This window comes from Archocentrus centrarchus, unplaced genomic scaffold (genome assembly GCF_007364275.1).
Source record: "Archocentrus centrarchus isolate MPI-CPG fArcCen1 unplaced genomic scaffold, fArcCen1 scaffold_33_ctg1, whole genome shotgun sequence".
In the NCBI taxonomy this organism is placed as follows: domain Eukaryota; kingdom Metazoa; phylum Chordata; class Actinopteri; order Cichliformes; family Cichlidae; genus Archocentrus; species Archocentrus centrarchus.
The window spans coordinates 2,873,603-2,891,213 of record NW_022060261.1 but is presented as its reverse complement, the minus strand read 5'-3'; the positions used below and the strand labels follow the sequence as shown (position 1 = coordinate 2,891,213).

The following is a 17,611-nucleotide window of genomic DNA, read 5'->3' as shown; positions in this document are numbered from 1 at the left end:
TCTGTCCTGCTTGGTGCTGTTCCCAAAGCAGACTATGATGTTCCCCATGAGGAACTTCTACACTGGTGCAGTTGTAGAAGTTCTGCAGTACATTGGAGGGCAGTCTGAAGTCTCTAAGACATCCAAGGTGGTAGAGACTCTGGTGAGCCTTCTTTGCTGTGGAGCTGGTGTGGCAAGACCATGACAGGCCCTGTGAGATGTGCACTCCAAAGTACTTGAAGCAGTCTACTGTCTCTACTGAAGCTCCATTGATCTGAACAGGCTGATAGCGCCGCTCTTGCTTCTGCCTGTGGGCCACAATCAGCTCCATAGTCTTGCTGACACTGAGCAGAAGATTATTATCCAGTTTTCCAGGGGTTTAATCTCCTCCAGGTAGGCCCTCTCATTGTTGTGTGAGATCAGGCCCAACTCTACAGTGTCATCAGCAAACTTCACAATAGTGGTAGAGCTGGCAGTGGCCACTCAGTCATGGGTGTATAGTGAGTGAAGCAGGGGGCTCAGGACCCAGCCCTGGGGGGCACCAGTGCTGAGGGTGAGGGTGATGAGACATGATTGCCCACTCACACTATTTGTGGTCTGTTAGGAAGTTGGAGATCCAGTCACACAGGGATGGATGGAGTCTGAGATCTTGGTGGTGTGTATGGAGGGGATAACAGTGTTAACAGCTGAAGTGTAGACAACAAACAGCATTTTAACATAATTACCCTCCTAATGTCCAGGTGGGTCAGTGTGGTGTGACACAGATGTGTAACTGCATTGGGTCCATGGTGTCTGATAATGAAGTGATGAAGAGTCTGATCAGCTATTTTATGTAATTATGTATTTGTTTCTTTGAAGCAGATAAAAAGGTCGAATTTAATGTAAACTAACACTAATGATGATTTGTTGACATTGTTGCTGTTTTACCATTACATGATCACCATAGTGGGGGGGGGCTTCATCACTGAGAGGACTGAAAATCCTTGGGCTGGCATCACTGTGCCCCCCCTGGGTTGCTTCCTGGATGCTTTCTAGCTGCTCCACACTGTGCTGTATGTGTGCTAAATACTCCATGTGTGATGGGTTAAATGCAGAGACTGAATTTCACTGCATGTGTATGAATGTGACAAATAAAGATCTCCTTTCTTCTTTCTAATAGTGACAGTTGTGTCACAGTGTGTATGAAAACAACACTTCCTGCACTGATTTCAAAGTTAAAGAGCTCTACTACTTCATTGCTTAGCCAGGCTTTTATTGTGAAACATTTACAGGAACGTGTGGAAAACTCAGTTTCTTCAAAACATTCATCCTTTAAGACCTCCTCATTACGTCACTGTTACTTCATAACAGCAGAGGAGAAGTGCACGAGAAGTTTAAAATAATTGTTTACATGAGTCTGATTAGGTCTCATTATCAATTACAATAATTTTACCCACACTAAGAAAAACATTCTGAAGGCCAGCTGATATCAGATCAACATGATATAGAAGATCAGCCCTCTCATGATGAGACACTGAATCCCCTCACACTGACACACACATTACACTTGTCTGTCTCTGCAGTGAGTCTGGGCAGAACAACAAGTGGTTAAGTCCACACAGGCTCCATCCAAACTAGTATCACCTTCACACACACTGACGTAGTGAATGAAACTGATTGTTTGGGAAGTATTGATACATCAGGCTGATCCTCCTCATTAGTCTTTATCTCAGAGGAACACATCCAGTTTCTAAGAGCTAAATCTCACCTGCAGAAAGAAACACAAAGAGACCAACAAACAGCAAAGTCAAGCTAACTCTGTATTTTTGTTATCTAGTTTTTTTTCATGTGCTGCACCTTAAATTTGATGCATTAAGAGAAATAAATCTGCTCCTCACTCATTTGTGAACCCAGGTTATGACCCTGCCTGCACTCTGTGCTGCAGCTGTTTGTGCAGTTAACAGCCACTGACACACTGCTGCTGTCTGTTCTTTGCTTTCAGCACTGATACAAATGTGCATCACTTAACCACAACCCAACAAGCTTTTGTTTTCTTTCCATCTGATACTTTGGTGAAACTCACAGAACCACATGAGAAAAACAAGAACAAATACTTATTAATCCTGCAGGGAAACTAAATCACTGCCATAGGAACACGAGCAAGGCACCAAACTCAGGGATGAAGTATAAACAACAGTGAACTTACTGTGGACATAAAACACATTTTTATTCTTATTGTTGATTTTAAGCACTGACATCACTCCAGTTAAGATTATGTCATTTTTGAATCCTAATCCTAATCCTGTGTCTAAATGAGTGAAACAAATAAAATGAAGCACATAAAACATGAAACACATGGATGGTCTGTGAGGTGCTGGGAGCAGTCAGAGAGCAGCAGCTGGACGTCAGTGGTTGGACTGGTGGATACTTCAGTGAAGAGTAGACGACGTCTGGCTCTGGTTTAAAGTCTGAACACAAACACACACACAGTTTGGTTAGCTTAGCTTAGCACGATGGCTGCAAACAGCAGCTAGCTTGGCTCTGTTACAGAGCAGCTGTACCTGGGCCTCCTTGATCTGATGGTTGTTGGTCCATAACTGACGTCTTCAGTTGTCACTGCTGAGTAGACTGCAGCTGAATCAGTGTCTGCAGAATAAAACACATTTAAATGACTGCAGGTACAACAACTGCAGCAGTACAGCTGTATCATTACACTGCAGCTAAATGAGACAAAGCACTTTTGCCCTGGAGGGGTATTGTTTCTGGTGTGTGTGTCTGTTTGTTACTACCAAACCGATTCATCCCTAATTTGCATCAAAGACAGACAGTGACCCCAGTGATCAGATTAGATTTTGGACATAATTGGGTCAAGGTCAGAGGTCAAGTGTTTCTGAAAATCTTGTGAACATGATAATTCAAGAGTGAGGTCACCTAGGTTGTTTGAATTCTCAGCATAGATGCATCAACTAAAAATCTTGAATGAGTTCAAATATTGGTGACCTTGACCTCAAGGTAAAGGTCAAAGAAAATTATGGGCGTGGACAACCGGACCTGTGTGTTATCTCAGTTTGGAGAGTGGCACCTTTGTGAGACGGACAAGATCCAAATGATAACTTTAATGTTGTTTCTGAGAATAGTAATGACTTTAAGCCTGATGAGCTGCTACATCACTAATGTTCTGCTGTTTCACAGCTTTTGCTCCTCTTATCACCTCTGCTGAGAAACACTGACTGACCACAAAGAACTGGGGGCTGTTTCTGAGAAACAGGCAGCTGGACGACCACAAAGCTGCCATCTTTCTGCAGCGCAGACTCACACTCTTCACCACAGCGCACAAAGCAAACAGCTGTTTCAGATCAACTGTGATCAACAACAGGAAGTTGCTGCTGTGGTTTCACATGCACAACTTTAATAAAGTCCATTTATTGGACCAAAGAACATTTTGTCCTTCACTTTGTTTCTTTATGCGTCTCATAGTGACAATAAGTTCATGTGCAGCAAAAACCAGACAGCAGAGCCATGTGGGCCTCATCAGAGCTGCTCTCAGCACCTGCTGCTCAGTTACAACACTGCTGATGTTCTGTGGGCCAGAAACACCCCTGACATCTGGACCTGAGGCTGAACCATTGGTTAAAGACAAATGGGGCCTAAAGAAAGCTGCAAACAAAGAAACCTGGAATCAAACATGTGTGAGTGTCGTGGTTCCTGGGTTTTGGGTTATCTTGTTATAGTTCCTGGTTTGTTTCTTTATATTGTTTCTGGGTTCTTGTCTGGTTCTGTTCATTATGTTCCTCGTGTCTCTCTGTACTCCTGTCAGTCTTCTGTTCTGTGTATGGTTTGGTTCTGGTCTCGTCACTCATGTTATGTTCATTCATGTGTCTGGGTTCTTTTCCTCGGTGTGTCAAGTCTGCATTTCTGTCATGTTTAGTCATTTCCTGTTTTAGTGTGTTAGCTCGTGTCTCCTGTGTTTTGTATCGAGTTTTGCTTCTTGGAGTTGGTTTTATTCAGCTGTTCTCCTGGTGTGTAGAACAGAGCAGAAGTACCTCTGGTCTTCTTTGGTCTGATGGTTTTTCTTTGGTTCTCACTGCTGAGTAGACTGTAACTGCATCACTCTCTGTACAACTCTGTGACACTGCTGTACTGTTATAACACTACAGCTATGGAAACTCAGTTTAGGTTTTCACAGTTTTATTTCCATTCTGTTGTTAGCACCTCTGCTGTGAAACAACTGACCTGAAATAACTGATTGTTGTTTCTGTGAGAAACAAGTCAGACGGCCATGAAGGTGTTATCTTCTCTTTTTTTCTTAATGCACATTGATTACACTTTAAGTGGAGCAGATAAACCGAAGCCAAACCAGAACACACTGAGAAGCCTCATGTGCTTCATGTAACTGTAGTAAAAAACAGGAAGTCGGTGCTTTGGTTTTACATGCAAGTCTCTGGAGAAGTAAATGAATCGTTACATTTCAGGACATTTAATCTGTGCAGTTATTCATTTTATACAACTCATATTAACAACAAATTCATCGTGCTAATAAACGTGTGACACTAAAACCAGATAGCAGACACATCTGGGCCTAATCTGGACTGCTTTGGAACTGATTGTTCAGTTTTGGTGCTGCCAAAAGTCTTCCTCCAAGTTACTGCTTGGTCAGTGTTACACCAAAAAGGGAACGATTGGGCTTTTTGAGAATTTGTGATACTTTTTTATAAACAACCAACACAAAAATGACCAAAGCTCAAAGGAAACGTTACCTATGAACATGATGAACATAATTCACATCACACTTCTTAAATATCAGTCTGTTAGCATTCTAATGTTAGCATGCAGCTTAAAGCAAAGCCTCAGTGTAGAACTGAAACATGATGGAGACAAAGAAGAGCAGCTGTACCTCTCATCTTTGCTTTGGTTTTCTTGTCTTTGATAATTTGACTGTAAGTGACGTCTTCATTTCTCACTGCTGAGTCGACTGCAGCTGAATCTCTGTCTGCACATTAAAACACACACAGATGACATCACTGCAGCAGCACCTATGACACCGAGAAGCTGAACATTAAAAGGTTAAATATAAAGAAACAAATTTACTTTAAAAGGTCTGTTATTTCTTTTTTAAAGTATACCCCATCATGCATGTGTGTGTGTGCGTGTGTGTGTGTGTGTGTGTGTGTGTGTGTGTGTGTGTGTGTGTGTGTGTGTGTGTGTGTGTGTGTGTGTGTGTGTGTGTGTGCTGTTAGCTTCAGTTAACCACAGACCACAAACACAAAGTCCAGCAAACAACAACGTTCAGAAAGCTCAGGGTGAAAGTTTAAAGACAGAGGTGACATTTGATGAAGATGATCAGAAGATTCAATTCTGAAAGGTGAAGGAAACAAATATTTCTATTTAAAAAGATCAAAGTATAAATGTAAACTGTTGAAAAAAAGGTAATTATGCTTTCTGGGTAAATGGTTACAAATTATTTATTATACATGTTATGGTTACAATTTTTATATTTCTATCTTAATGCAAATTCACTCACATGCTTGATAATGTCCTTATAATCATTCATATAAATATAGTCTGAAACAATAATACTGAAGTTGATCAAAGTCTAGTCAGTCTGCAGTTTTGTGTGTTCTCATTTTATGACATTAGTCTTGTTTTTGGATAAAATGTTTTTACATCACCGTCCTCACACTGATTTGATTTGCTTTGACTGACAGTGTGATAGTTTGAGGTCACAATACGTGATGTTATCAGTGACATTCACATTTGCAGTCTGTTCTCATTCAGCAGATATAATTCATATTAATATTCAACAAACTAAAGAGAATAAAATTCTGAAGTCTGAGTCTCACCTTCAGGTTTCCTGTGAACACATCGTCTCTCCAGCAGAACCAGTAACACCAGTAGAACCACAACACAGACTGATCCAACAGAGGAGATCACAGAGAGAACAGCAGGAGAGGTGGATGTAGGTGGAGGTGTGGATGTAGGTGGAGGTGTGGTGGTGTGTCTCTCTAAAATAAAGCAAACACAGTCATTAAGTTCTGGTCACATTGTGAATGTTGAAACCTGCAGAAACACAGACAGGTGAGTGTGTCACCTGTGACAGTGATCCAGCTGGATGGAGACTCTCCATGACCGCTGATGTCACACTTGTAGAGGCCTTCATCAGACCTGGAAACATGCTGGATGGTCATGTGACCTGTAGGCTGCTTCCTGATGAGGGAGCCATCTTTATAGAAAGCAGCTGGGAGGTTGGAGGGAGTGGTCTTTGTTTGACAGAGCAGAGTGACGTCATCTCCCTCCATCACAGGGAGGACAGGACTCTGCAGGATCACTGATCCACCTCAACACAGAGACAAACTACAGCATTTCATCCATTTACACACAGCTTCATCAACACTAACTCCACACACTCAGCTTACCAGAGACTGTGAGATTAACCATGTTACTGATGGCACCCTCTCTGGACTCACACCAGTAAACTCCACTGTGCCATTTGTGGATGTAGCTGATGTTACAGGAAGAACCAGACCATCTTCCAAACCCATCTCCACACTGAGTCCTCTGTCGTTTGCTTGTGTTCCTCCTCAGAGTCCATCCAGCAGAGCTGTCGTCCTCCTCACAGCTCAGAGACACAAAGTCTCCTTCAAAGAACTGAGAGCTGCTGGGACTCACAGTCAGACGAGCTGTGAGGGTTACAATGAAACATGAAGCCAAACAGGTCATATTAGTGAGCATTGATCAGGTTGAAGCTGTGACAGAAGAAGGTTACTGACCTTGGTTTGTTGTGCAGCTCAGCAGTGAGATCAGAACTAAAGAGAAATGACACTCAGGTTGGTTTGAGGTGAACACAAAGAACAACTCCACACAAACAGCTGACAGACCCACAAACTCGTCTCTCTCTGATAGATCTGCTCATTTTAGCGTTGATGCAGCAACAAGTTTCAATAAAGTTTGGACAACAGTCTCTCCTGTTCAGTGTCACAGTAAAGTCATGTGTCCTCTGTGCAGCTGTGTTCATGTAATCAGTGAATGATTTGAGCTTTTCACTGCCTGCTGTGTTTCCTGGACTCCTGAGCAAAGATAAAGAGTCAGTTCAGACCTGCAGTTGGTCCTCATGGTGTTTGAACTTGAATTCAGCCTGATTAGTTTTTCATGTCTTCTCCTCCATCATCAGTTATCAGGAGAGCAGACAGTCAAAGGTCAATAATTCAAACAAACACAGAGATTCTACTTACAGAGCAGACACAGCACAGATGTTTCCTTCATCGTCCTTCTCACTCATTTGAGCTTTTTTTCATTTCTCTCACTGACACCAAGTAAAGCCCCGCCCTCTTCCTCTGAGCACCAGCTTTACTATTGGTGCAGAGGCAGTGGGTGTGTGTGTGTGTGTGTGTTTGTGTGTGTGTGTGTGTGTGTGTGTGTGTGTGTGTGTGTGTGTGTGTGTGTGTGTGTGTGTGTGTGTGTGTGTGTGTGTGTGTGTGTGGACGTCCCCCTCAGTGAGAGAGGCAGATATGAGCTGAAACACAGGAATCAAACCAGGGACGCTGCTGTTATGGAGCTGAACTGGAACCATTCACACACTGAGGCCCTCTGAACACATTTTAATGACAGCTGTGCAGAGACACACTGATGACTGACTGGAACACTATGATTCACATTTTAGAGTAACACCATCCTCCCACAGGCTTTAGATATGGACACTAGAGGGAGCTGCTGGACTGGAAACACTACATGGATACAAGCAGGTCCTTTATGGATTTATGTATTTGTTTCTTTGCAGCAGCTAAAAAGGTTAAAACTAATATAAACCAACATTGGTGATGTTTTACACTCACAGGCTTACAGCCATATCACCCTGAACGCGCCTGATCTTATCTGATGTCAGAGGCAGAGTTGGGTTTGGTTAGTACTTGGTTAGTACACCACCTGGGAATACCAGGTGGTGTACGTGTTTCGGGGTGGCTGTGGCTCAGGAGGTAGAGCAGGTCATCTATTAATTGGAAGGTTGGTGGTTCAATTCCTGGCTACTCCAGTCTGCATACTAAAAAATCCTCGGTCAAGATTCGGAACCCCAAGCTGTTCTCTGACAGCTGCTGGAGTATGAATGTTAGGTAGGAAGCACTGAGCTGTAGAAATGCTTGTATGAATGGTTAAATCCAAATGTGTTATGATCACCATGATAGTGACAGTTGACTCACAATCTGTATGGACAACTTTAAGTTTGTTTTTGTGTAGTTTTGTGTTGTTTTGTTGGTCATATCTCCAGTCTGACCTGCCTTGTTATCAGCATCCGTAAATAAACTGCACATCAGGTGAAGAGAATTCCTGCCTCCAAGTGTTCTTCCTGAAATGTGGCCGTAGTCCTACTTCTGCTGCTCCCTGATTATCACCTCTCTTCTTAAACTAGCATCAACAACTCTCTCCCATATCTTCCTGGGATGGATCTTCAGTTTCATCCTTCTGTAGTTACTGCAGCTCTGCATCACCTTTGTTCTTGAAAATCAGTACCAGTACACTTCTGCTCCATTCCTCAGGGATCCTCTCACTCTACAAGTTTGTGTTAAACAGTCTTTGCATTTTTTAAAACACATGATGCAGAGTCTCTCAGAGTCTCACCTCTGCTTTTTGTGGATGATGTGGTCCTGTTGGCTTCATCAGGTGGCCTCCAGCTCGCAGTGGAACGATTCACAGCAGAGTGTGAAGCAGCTGGCGTGAGAATTAGCATCTCCAAATCTAAACCCTCATCTACGATCACAAGTATTTAGAAGTGACCGAAGAAATGCATTCACAAATACAATCAGCAGAAATGAGCTTCCTCTGAAATGTGGCTAGCCCCTCCTTCAGAGACAGGGTGAGGAGTGCAACCATTTAAGAAGGGCTCAAAATGAGCAAAATGTGGCTCGGTTATCTGATTAGGATCCCTCCTGGCCGCCTCCTGGGTGAGGTGTTCCGGGCATGTCCCACTGGAAGGAGGCCCCGTGGTAGACCCAGGACACACTGCAGAGAATATATCTCTCGGCTGGCCTGGGAACTCCTTGGGGTCCATCTGGATGAGCTGGAGGAGGTGGCTGGGGAGAGAAGGAAGCCTGGGCCTCTCTGCTTAGACTCCTGTCCCCGTGACCCAGCCCCGGATAAGTGGAAAAGAATGGATGGATGGATTGGATGGATGGATGGGTGGATGAAATGTCAGTGAGACAACAGTGCCACCATGAGGTAAAAGTGACGCATTGCACTGGATAATTCTGTAAGGAACTGTTAATAAAAAATACTTTTGACATTAAAAAAAGAGAGGTATTTTTTTCTAGCCAAATACACATTAGATCATTTTTGACTAATTAAAAATTACTCCAACTCAAACAGTTATTTTATAACGATGTCGAGCAGCTTCTGAGTGTGATGTGGAGGGCAAAACACTGATGATCCAGATGTTCAGAAGACTCTTAAGTGTCTTCATCAGGAGAGAAGGAATACTTAAAAGCATTCACATCAATGCTCCAACACATTTTAGTTTGTAGCTTCAGCTACTGCCACCCTGAGGTCAAACTGGAACATAGCACTTAGAGACAGGATGATGACTGACTGAACACCAGGTTTTGTCACTGACCACCTGAGGGAGATGTTTGAGTTTAAATACTACATGGATACAAGCAGATCATCAGTGACACTTCCACAGTTTATTCTGCAGTACAGTGAACATCATTAAAATGCACAGTCAGAAGTAAAAAGTACTCTTTTCTTTACTTACAGTCAGTGAAGTAACAGTTTACTGTTTCTTTGCTGACAGAAAAGAGAGAAAACATTTTGAAGCAGCTAAAATGTAAGAGATACTTTAAAGTCACACTGATCATGATAAAATAATACTCTGTATTTGTATAAACTTAAAATCAAACCATTAAAGATGAAAAAGGTTAATTGTAACTTAAATAGCAGCAGTTTTTCACAATGTGCTGAGAAAGACCAACTAACCACAAAGCTGCCATCTTTTATTAATTCACACTGGTACACTTCACCACAGCGCACAAAGCAAACACACTCTCACAACTCTGTTCTTAGCCAAGCGACCGCCCACTGTGGGGAAGCCTTTTCAGCTCCAGGCTCCAGTTACGTAGCATCAACAGCAGGAACAGCAGGAAGCTGTTGTTTTACAAAAGCATTAACTGCATTAAAGGGAAGTTTGAAAGATAAAGACTTTTATTCTGATATTCTGTATGTGCCTCATATTAACAAATTCATCCAGGTAACAAAAGCAGAAAGCAAATTAATGCTGATAGCTCAGGCTGCTAAAAGTCACATGACATGTGTCCCATATAAAGAGGACCTGGACCTGAGTCTACACCATTACTTAGAATACATGTGGCCCAAAGACAACTACAAACAATTTGAACCAAACAAAATTTTTTTATCAGAGAGGATCATTTTGATCAGTGGACTGGTGAACGCAGCCCTCCATCATCATGAACACATGCTGTAATCAGCTTTGGTTTTCTCAGCACCAAACTGCACAAACAGTCAATACAGCAAAAATGAATAAATAAATAAAAAAGAAAGAGAAAGGAATAAATAAAGAAATAATTGGCCAATAAATCCAGTATTAAAACAGATCAGTTGTTTTAGGAAAAAAAAATTTAAAAAATAATAAAATGTGTTTATTGATTATTCCATGAGTTGTGATATATTCAGCATCTCTGATTTGTAACACTATTACCAGCTTACGGAGCTGTTCTGCATTGGAGAACGCAGCACAGACAGACATGAGTTTCCCCTTGCTCTGCTGTCCTTACTGCAAACCTAAAGGCTATAAAGACAAAGAGGGTTTTCAGGAAAAACTGTTAAACTTTCAGTTTCTCTGTCAAATGTGGACTCAGTTACATTTTAATAGAAGGCAGCTGAGTCTAAAGGCTGATTGTACTTTGGTTCTTTCAATAAACTTGAAAAACTAATATTTGCTCTGTGCAGTCACAGCTGACAGTCATCAGTTCCCATCAGTCCTTCACACACAAACATGCAGCACATGTTGCTCAGCACATAAACAGCTCAATGTCTTCATTTAACCCTTATACGTGTGCACTTTTTTGCTTACGTTGTTAGTGTCCTGGGGTAATTCTGTACCCCATGGATTTAATCAAAGAAAGCATAGATATAACCATAAAATGAACTTTATTTCAACCAATAAACGAACACTGCATACATTTAAACAACTGAATTGGAATATTCTGCAAAACATTTATCATTAGCGACCTCATTCTGCATGAACATACCTAAAATGTTACACAGTACCAGGTAGCTGATAAGACTTGGGAACAAAAATATCCAGATACATGTATAGAAAGACTAGCTAATTCAATCTAAATTTGTCTGATATGAAACCTTTTCAAAATATTTTTTATTACGACAAATCACTTTTTTCTGTGTTCACTGTACAATAACATCCCCTAGTCCAAGGTCAATGTCCTGTATTTCTAGCCATGGCAGATATGCTGACACTTTTTGTATGTCTTACCCCTACTTATTCTCCCAGATCTTTCACAGTTGCAGCTGGATGTATCTAGGATTTGATTCAAGTATTCTAGTCCTATCTATATACCTATCTATGTATATATCTATATATCCTACCTATATAGGGATACCACAAGGTAGCAGTGCTGCATCAAAAAGAGACACCTTTTGGCAATGATGGAAAACCTGGGGTACAGAATTACCCCAGGTCCATAAAACTGTAAATTTCGCAATTGAAATAAATAACTTAATAAGTGGCTATTGATTGATGAGGGCAATGCATAAAAAAGGGCCGGTAATGACCAAGGAACAAACTCCTAAAAGGATTGCTCGATAACATTTACTTCAATAATATTATTTTAAAAAATTGGGACTTGGGATACAGAATTAGCCCAGGTACGCATAATAGGGTTAAATCCTGTTAAAGTTTACAATGTGCACAGAGAGCAGTGAGAGCCTGATGACTGTGCGGACCATGGTAGCTTAGCCGCCGTTAGCTCCCCCCCAGCAGATCCCGAGCAGCAGGGAAAACAGGCCAGCTGGGTGACGGTGAGGAGGAAGCGTAGTCCTAAGCAGAAGCCCCGGGTACACCACCAACCTGTTCACGTCTCTAACCGTTTTTCTCCACTCGGCGACACACCCGCCGAGGAACAAACTCTGGTTATTGGTGACTCTGTTTTGAGAAACGTGAAGCTAGAGACACCGGCGACCATAGTCAAATGTCTTCCAGGGGCCAGAGCAGGCGACATTCATGGAAATTTGAAACTGCTGGCTAAGGCTAATCGTAGATTTGGTAAGATCGTTATTCACGTCGGCAGTAATGACACCCGGTTACGCCAATCGGAGGTCACTAAAATTAATATTGACTCGGTGTGTAACTTTGCAAAAACGATGTCGGACTCTGTAGTTTTCTCTGGGCCCCTCCCCAATCAGACCAGGAGCGACATGTTTAGCCGCATGTTCTCCTTGAATCGCTGGCTGTCTGAGTGGTGTCCAAAAAATGACGTGGGCTTCATAGATAATTGGCAAAGTTTCTGGAGAAAACCTGGTCTTGTTAGGAGAGACAGCATCCATCCCACTTTGGATGGAGCAGCTCTCATTTCTAGAAATCTGGCCAAATCTATTAACCCTCCTAAAAACTGACTACCCAGGGTTGAGACCAGGAAGCAGAGTTGCAGTCTTACACGCCTCTCTGCAGCTTCTCTCCTCCTGCCATCCCCCCAAAACCCCATCCCCATAGAGTCGGTGCCTGGTCCCAGACCACCAAAAAACAAAGCTAAAATCAGCAAAAAGCTATTTAAGCACAAAAATTCAAAAACAATAAATAATACAGCTTCATCAACTGCACCAAAAAATAAAACAATTAAATGTGGATTGTTAAACATTAGGTCTCTCTCTTCCAAGTCCCTGTTAGTAAATGATTTAATAATTGATCAACGTATTGATTTATTCTGCCTTACAGAAACCTGGTTACAGCAGGATGAATATGTTAGTTTAAATGAATCAACACCCCCGAGTCACAGTAACTGTCAGAATGCTCGAAGCACAGGTCGAGGAGGAGGATTAGCTGCAATCTTCAATTCCAGCTTATTAATTAATCAGAGACCCAGACAAAGTTTTCATTCTTTTGAAAGCCTGACTCTTAGTCTTGTCCATCCTAATTGGGAAAATCAAAAACCTGTTTTATTTGTTATTATCTATCGTCCACCTGGTCCCTACTCAGAGTTTCTGTCTGATTTCTCAGACTTTTTATCTGATTTAGTGCTCAGTTCAGATAAAATAATTATAGTGGGTGATTTTAACATCCATGTAGATGCTGAGAATGACAGCCTCAACACTGCATTTAATCTATTAGTAGATTCAATTGGCTTCTCTCAAAATGTAAAGGAGCCCACCCACCACTTTAATCATACTCTGGATCTTGTCCTAACATATGGCATAGAAACTGAAGACTTAACAGTATTCCCTGAAAGCCCCCTCCTGTCTGATCATTTCTTATAATCCACAAACGCACAGCTTAAAGCAGATAACCCGAAAGCTGGAGAGGGAATGGCGTCTCACTAAATTAGAAGATGCTCATTTAGCCTGGAAAAAGAGTTTGTTGCTCTATAAAAAAGCCCTCCGTAAAGCTAGGACATCTTACTATTCATCATTAATTGAAGAAAATAAGAACAACCCAGGTTTGTTTTCAGCACTGTAGCCAGGCTGACAAAGAGTCAGAGCTCTGTAGAGCCGAGTATTCCTTTCACTTTAACTAGTAGTGACTTCATGGATTTCTTTACAAATAAAATTTTAGACATTAGAGAAAAAATTATTCATAACCATCTCAAAGATTATTCTTCATGTTCGGCTGCTTTCAGCACTGCTGGTATTTGTTTAGACTCTTTGGCTCCAGTTGAGCTTTCAGAGTTAACTTCAATAGTTACTTCCTCCAAATCAGCAACATGTTTGTTAGATCCCATTCCTACTAGACTGTTCAAAGAAGTCTTTCCAATTATTGATGCTTCAATCTTAAAAATGATCAATCTGTCTTTATTAGTTGGCTGTGTACCACAGACCTTCAAAGTGGCTGTAATTAAACCTCTACTTAAAAAGCCATCACTTGACCCAGCTGTCTTAGCTAATTATAGACCAATCTCCAACCTTCCTTTTCTCTCAAAGACTCTTGAAAGAGTAGTTGTAAAACAGCTAACTGATCATCTGCAGAGGAACGGTTTATTTGAAGAGTTTCAGTCAGGTTTCAGAATTCATCACAGTACAGAAACAGCATTAGTGAAGGTTACAAATGATCTTCTTAGAGCCTCTGACAGTGGACTCATCTCTGTTCTTGTCCTGTTGGACCTCAGTGCAGCTTTTGATACTGGTGACCATAACATTTTATTACAGAGATTAGAGCTTGCTATAGGTGTTAAAGGTACTGCACTGCAGTGGTTTGAATCATATTTATCTCATAGACTCCAATTTGTTCATGTAAATGGGGAGTCTTCTTCACACACTAAGGTTAATTATGGAGTTCCACAGGGTTCTGTGCTGGAACCAATTCTATTTACATTATACATGCTTCCCTTAGGCAGTATTATTAGAAAGCACTGCATCAATTTTCATTGTTATGCAGATGATACTCAGCTTTATCTACCAATGAAGCCAGATGATGCACATCAATTAGTTAAACTGCAGGAATGTCTTAAAGACATTAAGGCCTGGATGACCTCTAATTTCCTGCTTCGAAATTCAGATAAAACTGAAGTTCTTGTTCTCGGCCCCACAAATCTTAGAAACATGGTGTCTAACCAGATACTTACTCTGGATGGCATTACTTTGGCCTCCAGTAACACTGTGAGAAATCTTGGAGTCATTTTTGACCAGGATATGTCCTTCAATGCACATATTAAACAAATATGTAGGACCGCTTTTTTGCATTTGCGCAATATTTCTAAAATTAGAAACATCCTTTCTCAGAGTGATGCTGAAAAGCTAATTCATGCATTTATTACTTCTAGGCTGGACTATTGTAATTCATTATTATCAGGCTGTCCTAAAAGCTCCCTGAAAAGCCTTCAGCTGATCCAAAATGCTGCAGCTAGAGTACTGACAGGGACTAGAAAGAGAGAGCAGATTTCTCCCATATTGGCTTCTCTTCATTGGCTCCCTGTTAAATCTAGAATAGAATTTAAAATCCTTCTCCTCACATACAAGGTCTTGAATAATCAGGCACCATCTTATCTCAAAGACCTCATAGTCCCATATCACCCCAACAGAGCACTTCACTCTCAGACTGCTGGCTTACTTGTGGTTCCTAGGATACTTAAGAGTAGAATGGGAGGCAGAGCCTTCAGCTTTCAGGCGCCTCTTCTGTGGAACCAGCTCCCAGCTTGGATTCAGGAGACAGACACCCTCTCTATTTTTAAGATTAGGCTTAAAACTTTCCTTTATGATAAAGCTTATAGTTAGGGCTGGATCAGGTGACCCTGAACCCTCCCTTAGTTATGCTGCTATAGGCCTAGTCTGCTGGGGGGTTCACATAATGCACTGTTTCTCATTCACCTTATTTACTTTGTTTATACTCCACTCTGCATTTAATCATTAATTGATATTAATCTCTGGCTCTCTTCCACAGCATGTCTCTCTCCCCCCTCAGCAGATGACCCCCCCTCCCTGAGCCTGGTTCTGCTGGAGGTTTCTTCCTGTTAAAGGGGGTTTTTCCTTCCCACTGTCACCAAGTGCTGCTCATAGGGGGTCGTTTTGACTGTTGGGTTTTCTCTGTATTATTGTAGGGTCTTTACCCACAATACAAAGCGCCTTGAGGCGACTGTTTATTGTGATTTGGCGCTATATAAATAAAATTGAATGGAATTGAATGGAATGGAATTGAATTGCTCCCAGACCACCAAAAAACAAAGCTAAAATCAGCAAAAAAATATTTAAGCATAAAAATTAAAAAACAATAAATAATATAGCTTCATCAGCTGCACCAAAGAATAAAACAATTAAATGTGGATTATTAAACAATAATTCAATTTAATTTATTTGTATAGTGCCAAATCACAACAAATGCTTTGTATTGTAGGTAAAGACCCTACAATAATACAGAGAAAACCCAACAGTCAAAACGACCCCCTATGAGCAGCACTTGGTGACAGTGGGAAGGAAAAACTCCCTTTAACAGGAAGAAACCTCCAGCAGAACCTGTCAAGGAATAGCTGAGTGGAAGGCAAGGAAGAGAACCCCAATGCAGGATATGCCAGGCAAAAGTAAAACTTAAACTCAGCTTTATTTGTGAGTGAAAACAAAAGGCTGGGCTGGATGGGACCAGTGGCACCAACACGAACAACAATAAAATAGGCTTGATTTCCAGATTCCACGGCAAAACAGGACACGCACGCACACGCACACACAAACACAAACACATCAGGAGATCAACAATGAGGATGCAACAACAGGCATAAAAAAACACAGGACTTAAATACACCAGGGGCTCATGAGGGAGTGGAAACGGCTGGGAACACAGGTGAACCAAATTACATCAACGAGACAAGGGGAAGCAAACCTGAACACAACACACAGGGACCAGATGACTATCAAAATAAAAGAAGTCAGATGGGGGAACAAAGATGCTGACTGGACACTGAATACCTGGGAACATTTAAAAGTGGGGACAAAGACTGCTACAAAGAGGCCAAGTACAGGTTTAGCAAGGAAGTGGCCACTGCTAGATCACATCACTCTGAGAATATACAGCAGCAGATCTCAGAGAACGACGCGGCCTCTGTATGGAAAAGTTTTAGGCAGATTACCAACTACAAGCCTAAAACCCCCCACTCCACAGACGACCTACAAACTGCAAATAGACTGAACGAGTTCTATTGTCGTTTTGATGGTCAGTTCAGCAGCCTTCACACCTCCACCAGTCCCAACTACAATACAGCCAACACAAATATTCACCCCCCAACCTCCCCCACTCCCCACACCTCAGAGAAGCCCACATCATCAAGGACTCCCACCCCAGAGTCCCCCTCCTCCCCCACCCCCACAGTCTTTTGTATTCAGGAGGACCAGGTGCTAAAGCAGTTCAGGAGTGTCAAAGCTCACAAAGCTCCAGGTCCAGATGGTGTCTCACCTGCCACACTGAGACTCTGTGCTAACGAGCTTGCCCCATTGTTCACGAACATCTTCAACTCCTCACTGGAGGCTTGCCACGTGCCTGTCTGCTTTAAAACCGCTACCATTGTTCCTGTCCCCAAGAAGCCAAGGATCACTGGACTAAATGACTACAGACCTGTGGCACTGACTTCTGTGGTCATGAAGTCATTTGAGCGTCTGGTGCTGTCCCACCTCAAGTCCCTCACAGCCCCCCTTCTGGACCCCCTGCAGTTTGCCTACCGAGCCAACAGGTCTGTGGACGACGCCATCAACCTGACTCTGCACTTCATCCTACAGCATCTGGACTCCCAGGGAACCTACGCCAGGATCCTGTTTGTGGACTTCCGCTCTGCCTTCAACACCATCATCCCTGATCTCCTCCAAGACAAGCTGTCCCAGATGAACGTGCCAGATCCCATCTGCAGGTGGATCATTGACTTCCTGATGAACAGGAAGCAGCACGTGAGGCTGGGGAAGAATGTCTCGGACTCCCGGACCATCAGCACTGGCACTCCTCAGGGCT

The 17,611-nt window shown here is 42.2% G+C and overlaps 1 protein-coding gene across 1 annotated transcript; it reads right to left on the bottom strand.

Annotated features, from left to right (window-relative positions):
* Positions 1 to 1,257: 1,257 nt before the first annotated feature.
* On the bottom strand, positions 1,258 to 8,479 carry LOC115776541 (low affinity immunoglobulin gamma Fc region receptor II-like). Its single transcript, XM_030724256.1, has 8 exons — positions 8,461 to 8,479; positions 6,726 to 6,860; positions 6,372 to 6,635; positions 6,047 to 6,292; positions 5,799 to 5,960; positions 4,853 to 4,948; positions 2,520 to 2,604; positions 1,258 to 2,426 (listed from the first exon to the last, which is right to left on the bottom strand). The coding sequence occupies exons 1-8, from the start codon at positions 8,477 to 8,479 to the stop codon at positions 2,420 to 2,422; spliced, it is 1,014 nt and encodes a 337-aa protein (XP_030580116.1). The 3' UTR covers positions 1,258 to 2,419.
* Between the last annotated feature and the right edge of the window lie 9,132 nt (positions 8,480 to 17,611).

Excerpts from the sequence above, each read along its gene's own strand:
- LOC115776541 (XM_030724256.1), bottom strand. Across the intron at positions 6,636-6,725 it reads GAGCTGCACAACAAACCAAG|CTCGTCTGACTGTGAGTCCC; the intron begins GTCAGTAACCTT and ends TAACCCTCACAG. Across the intron at positions 5,961-6,046 it reads CAGCTGGATCACTGTCACAG|AGAGACACACCACCACACCT; the intron begins GTGACACACTCA and ends GCTTTATTTTAG.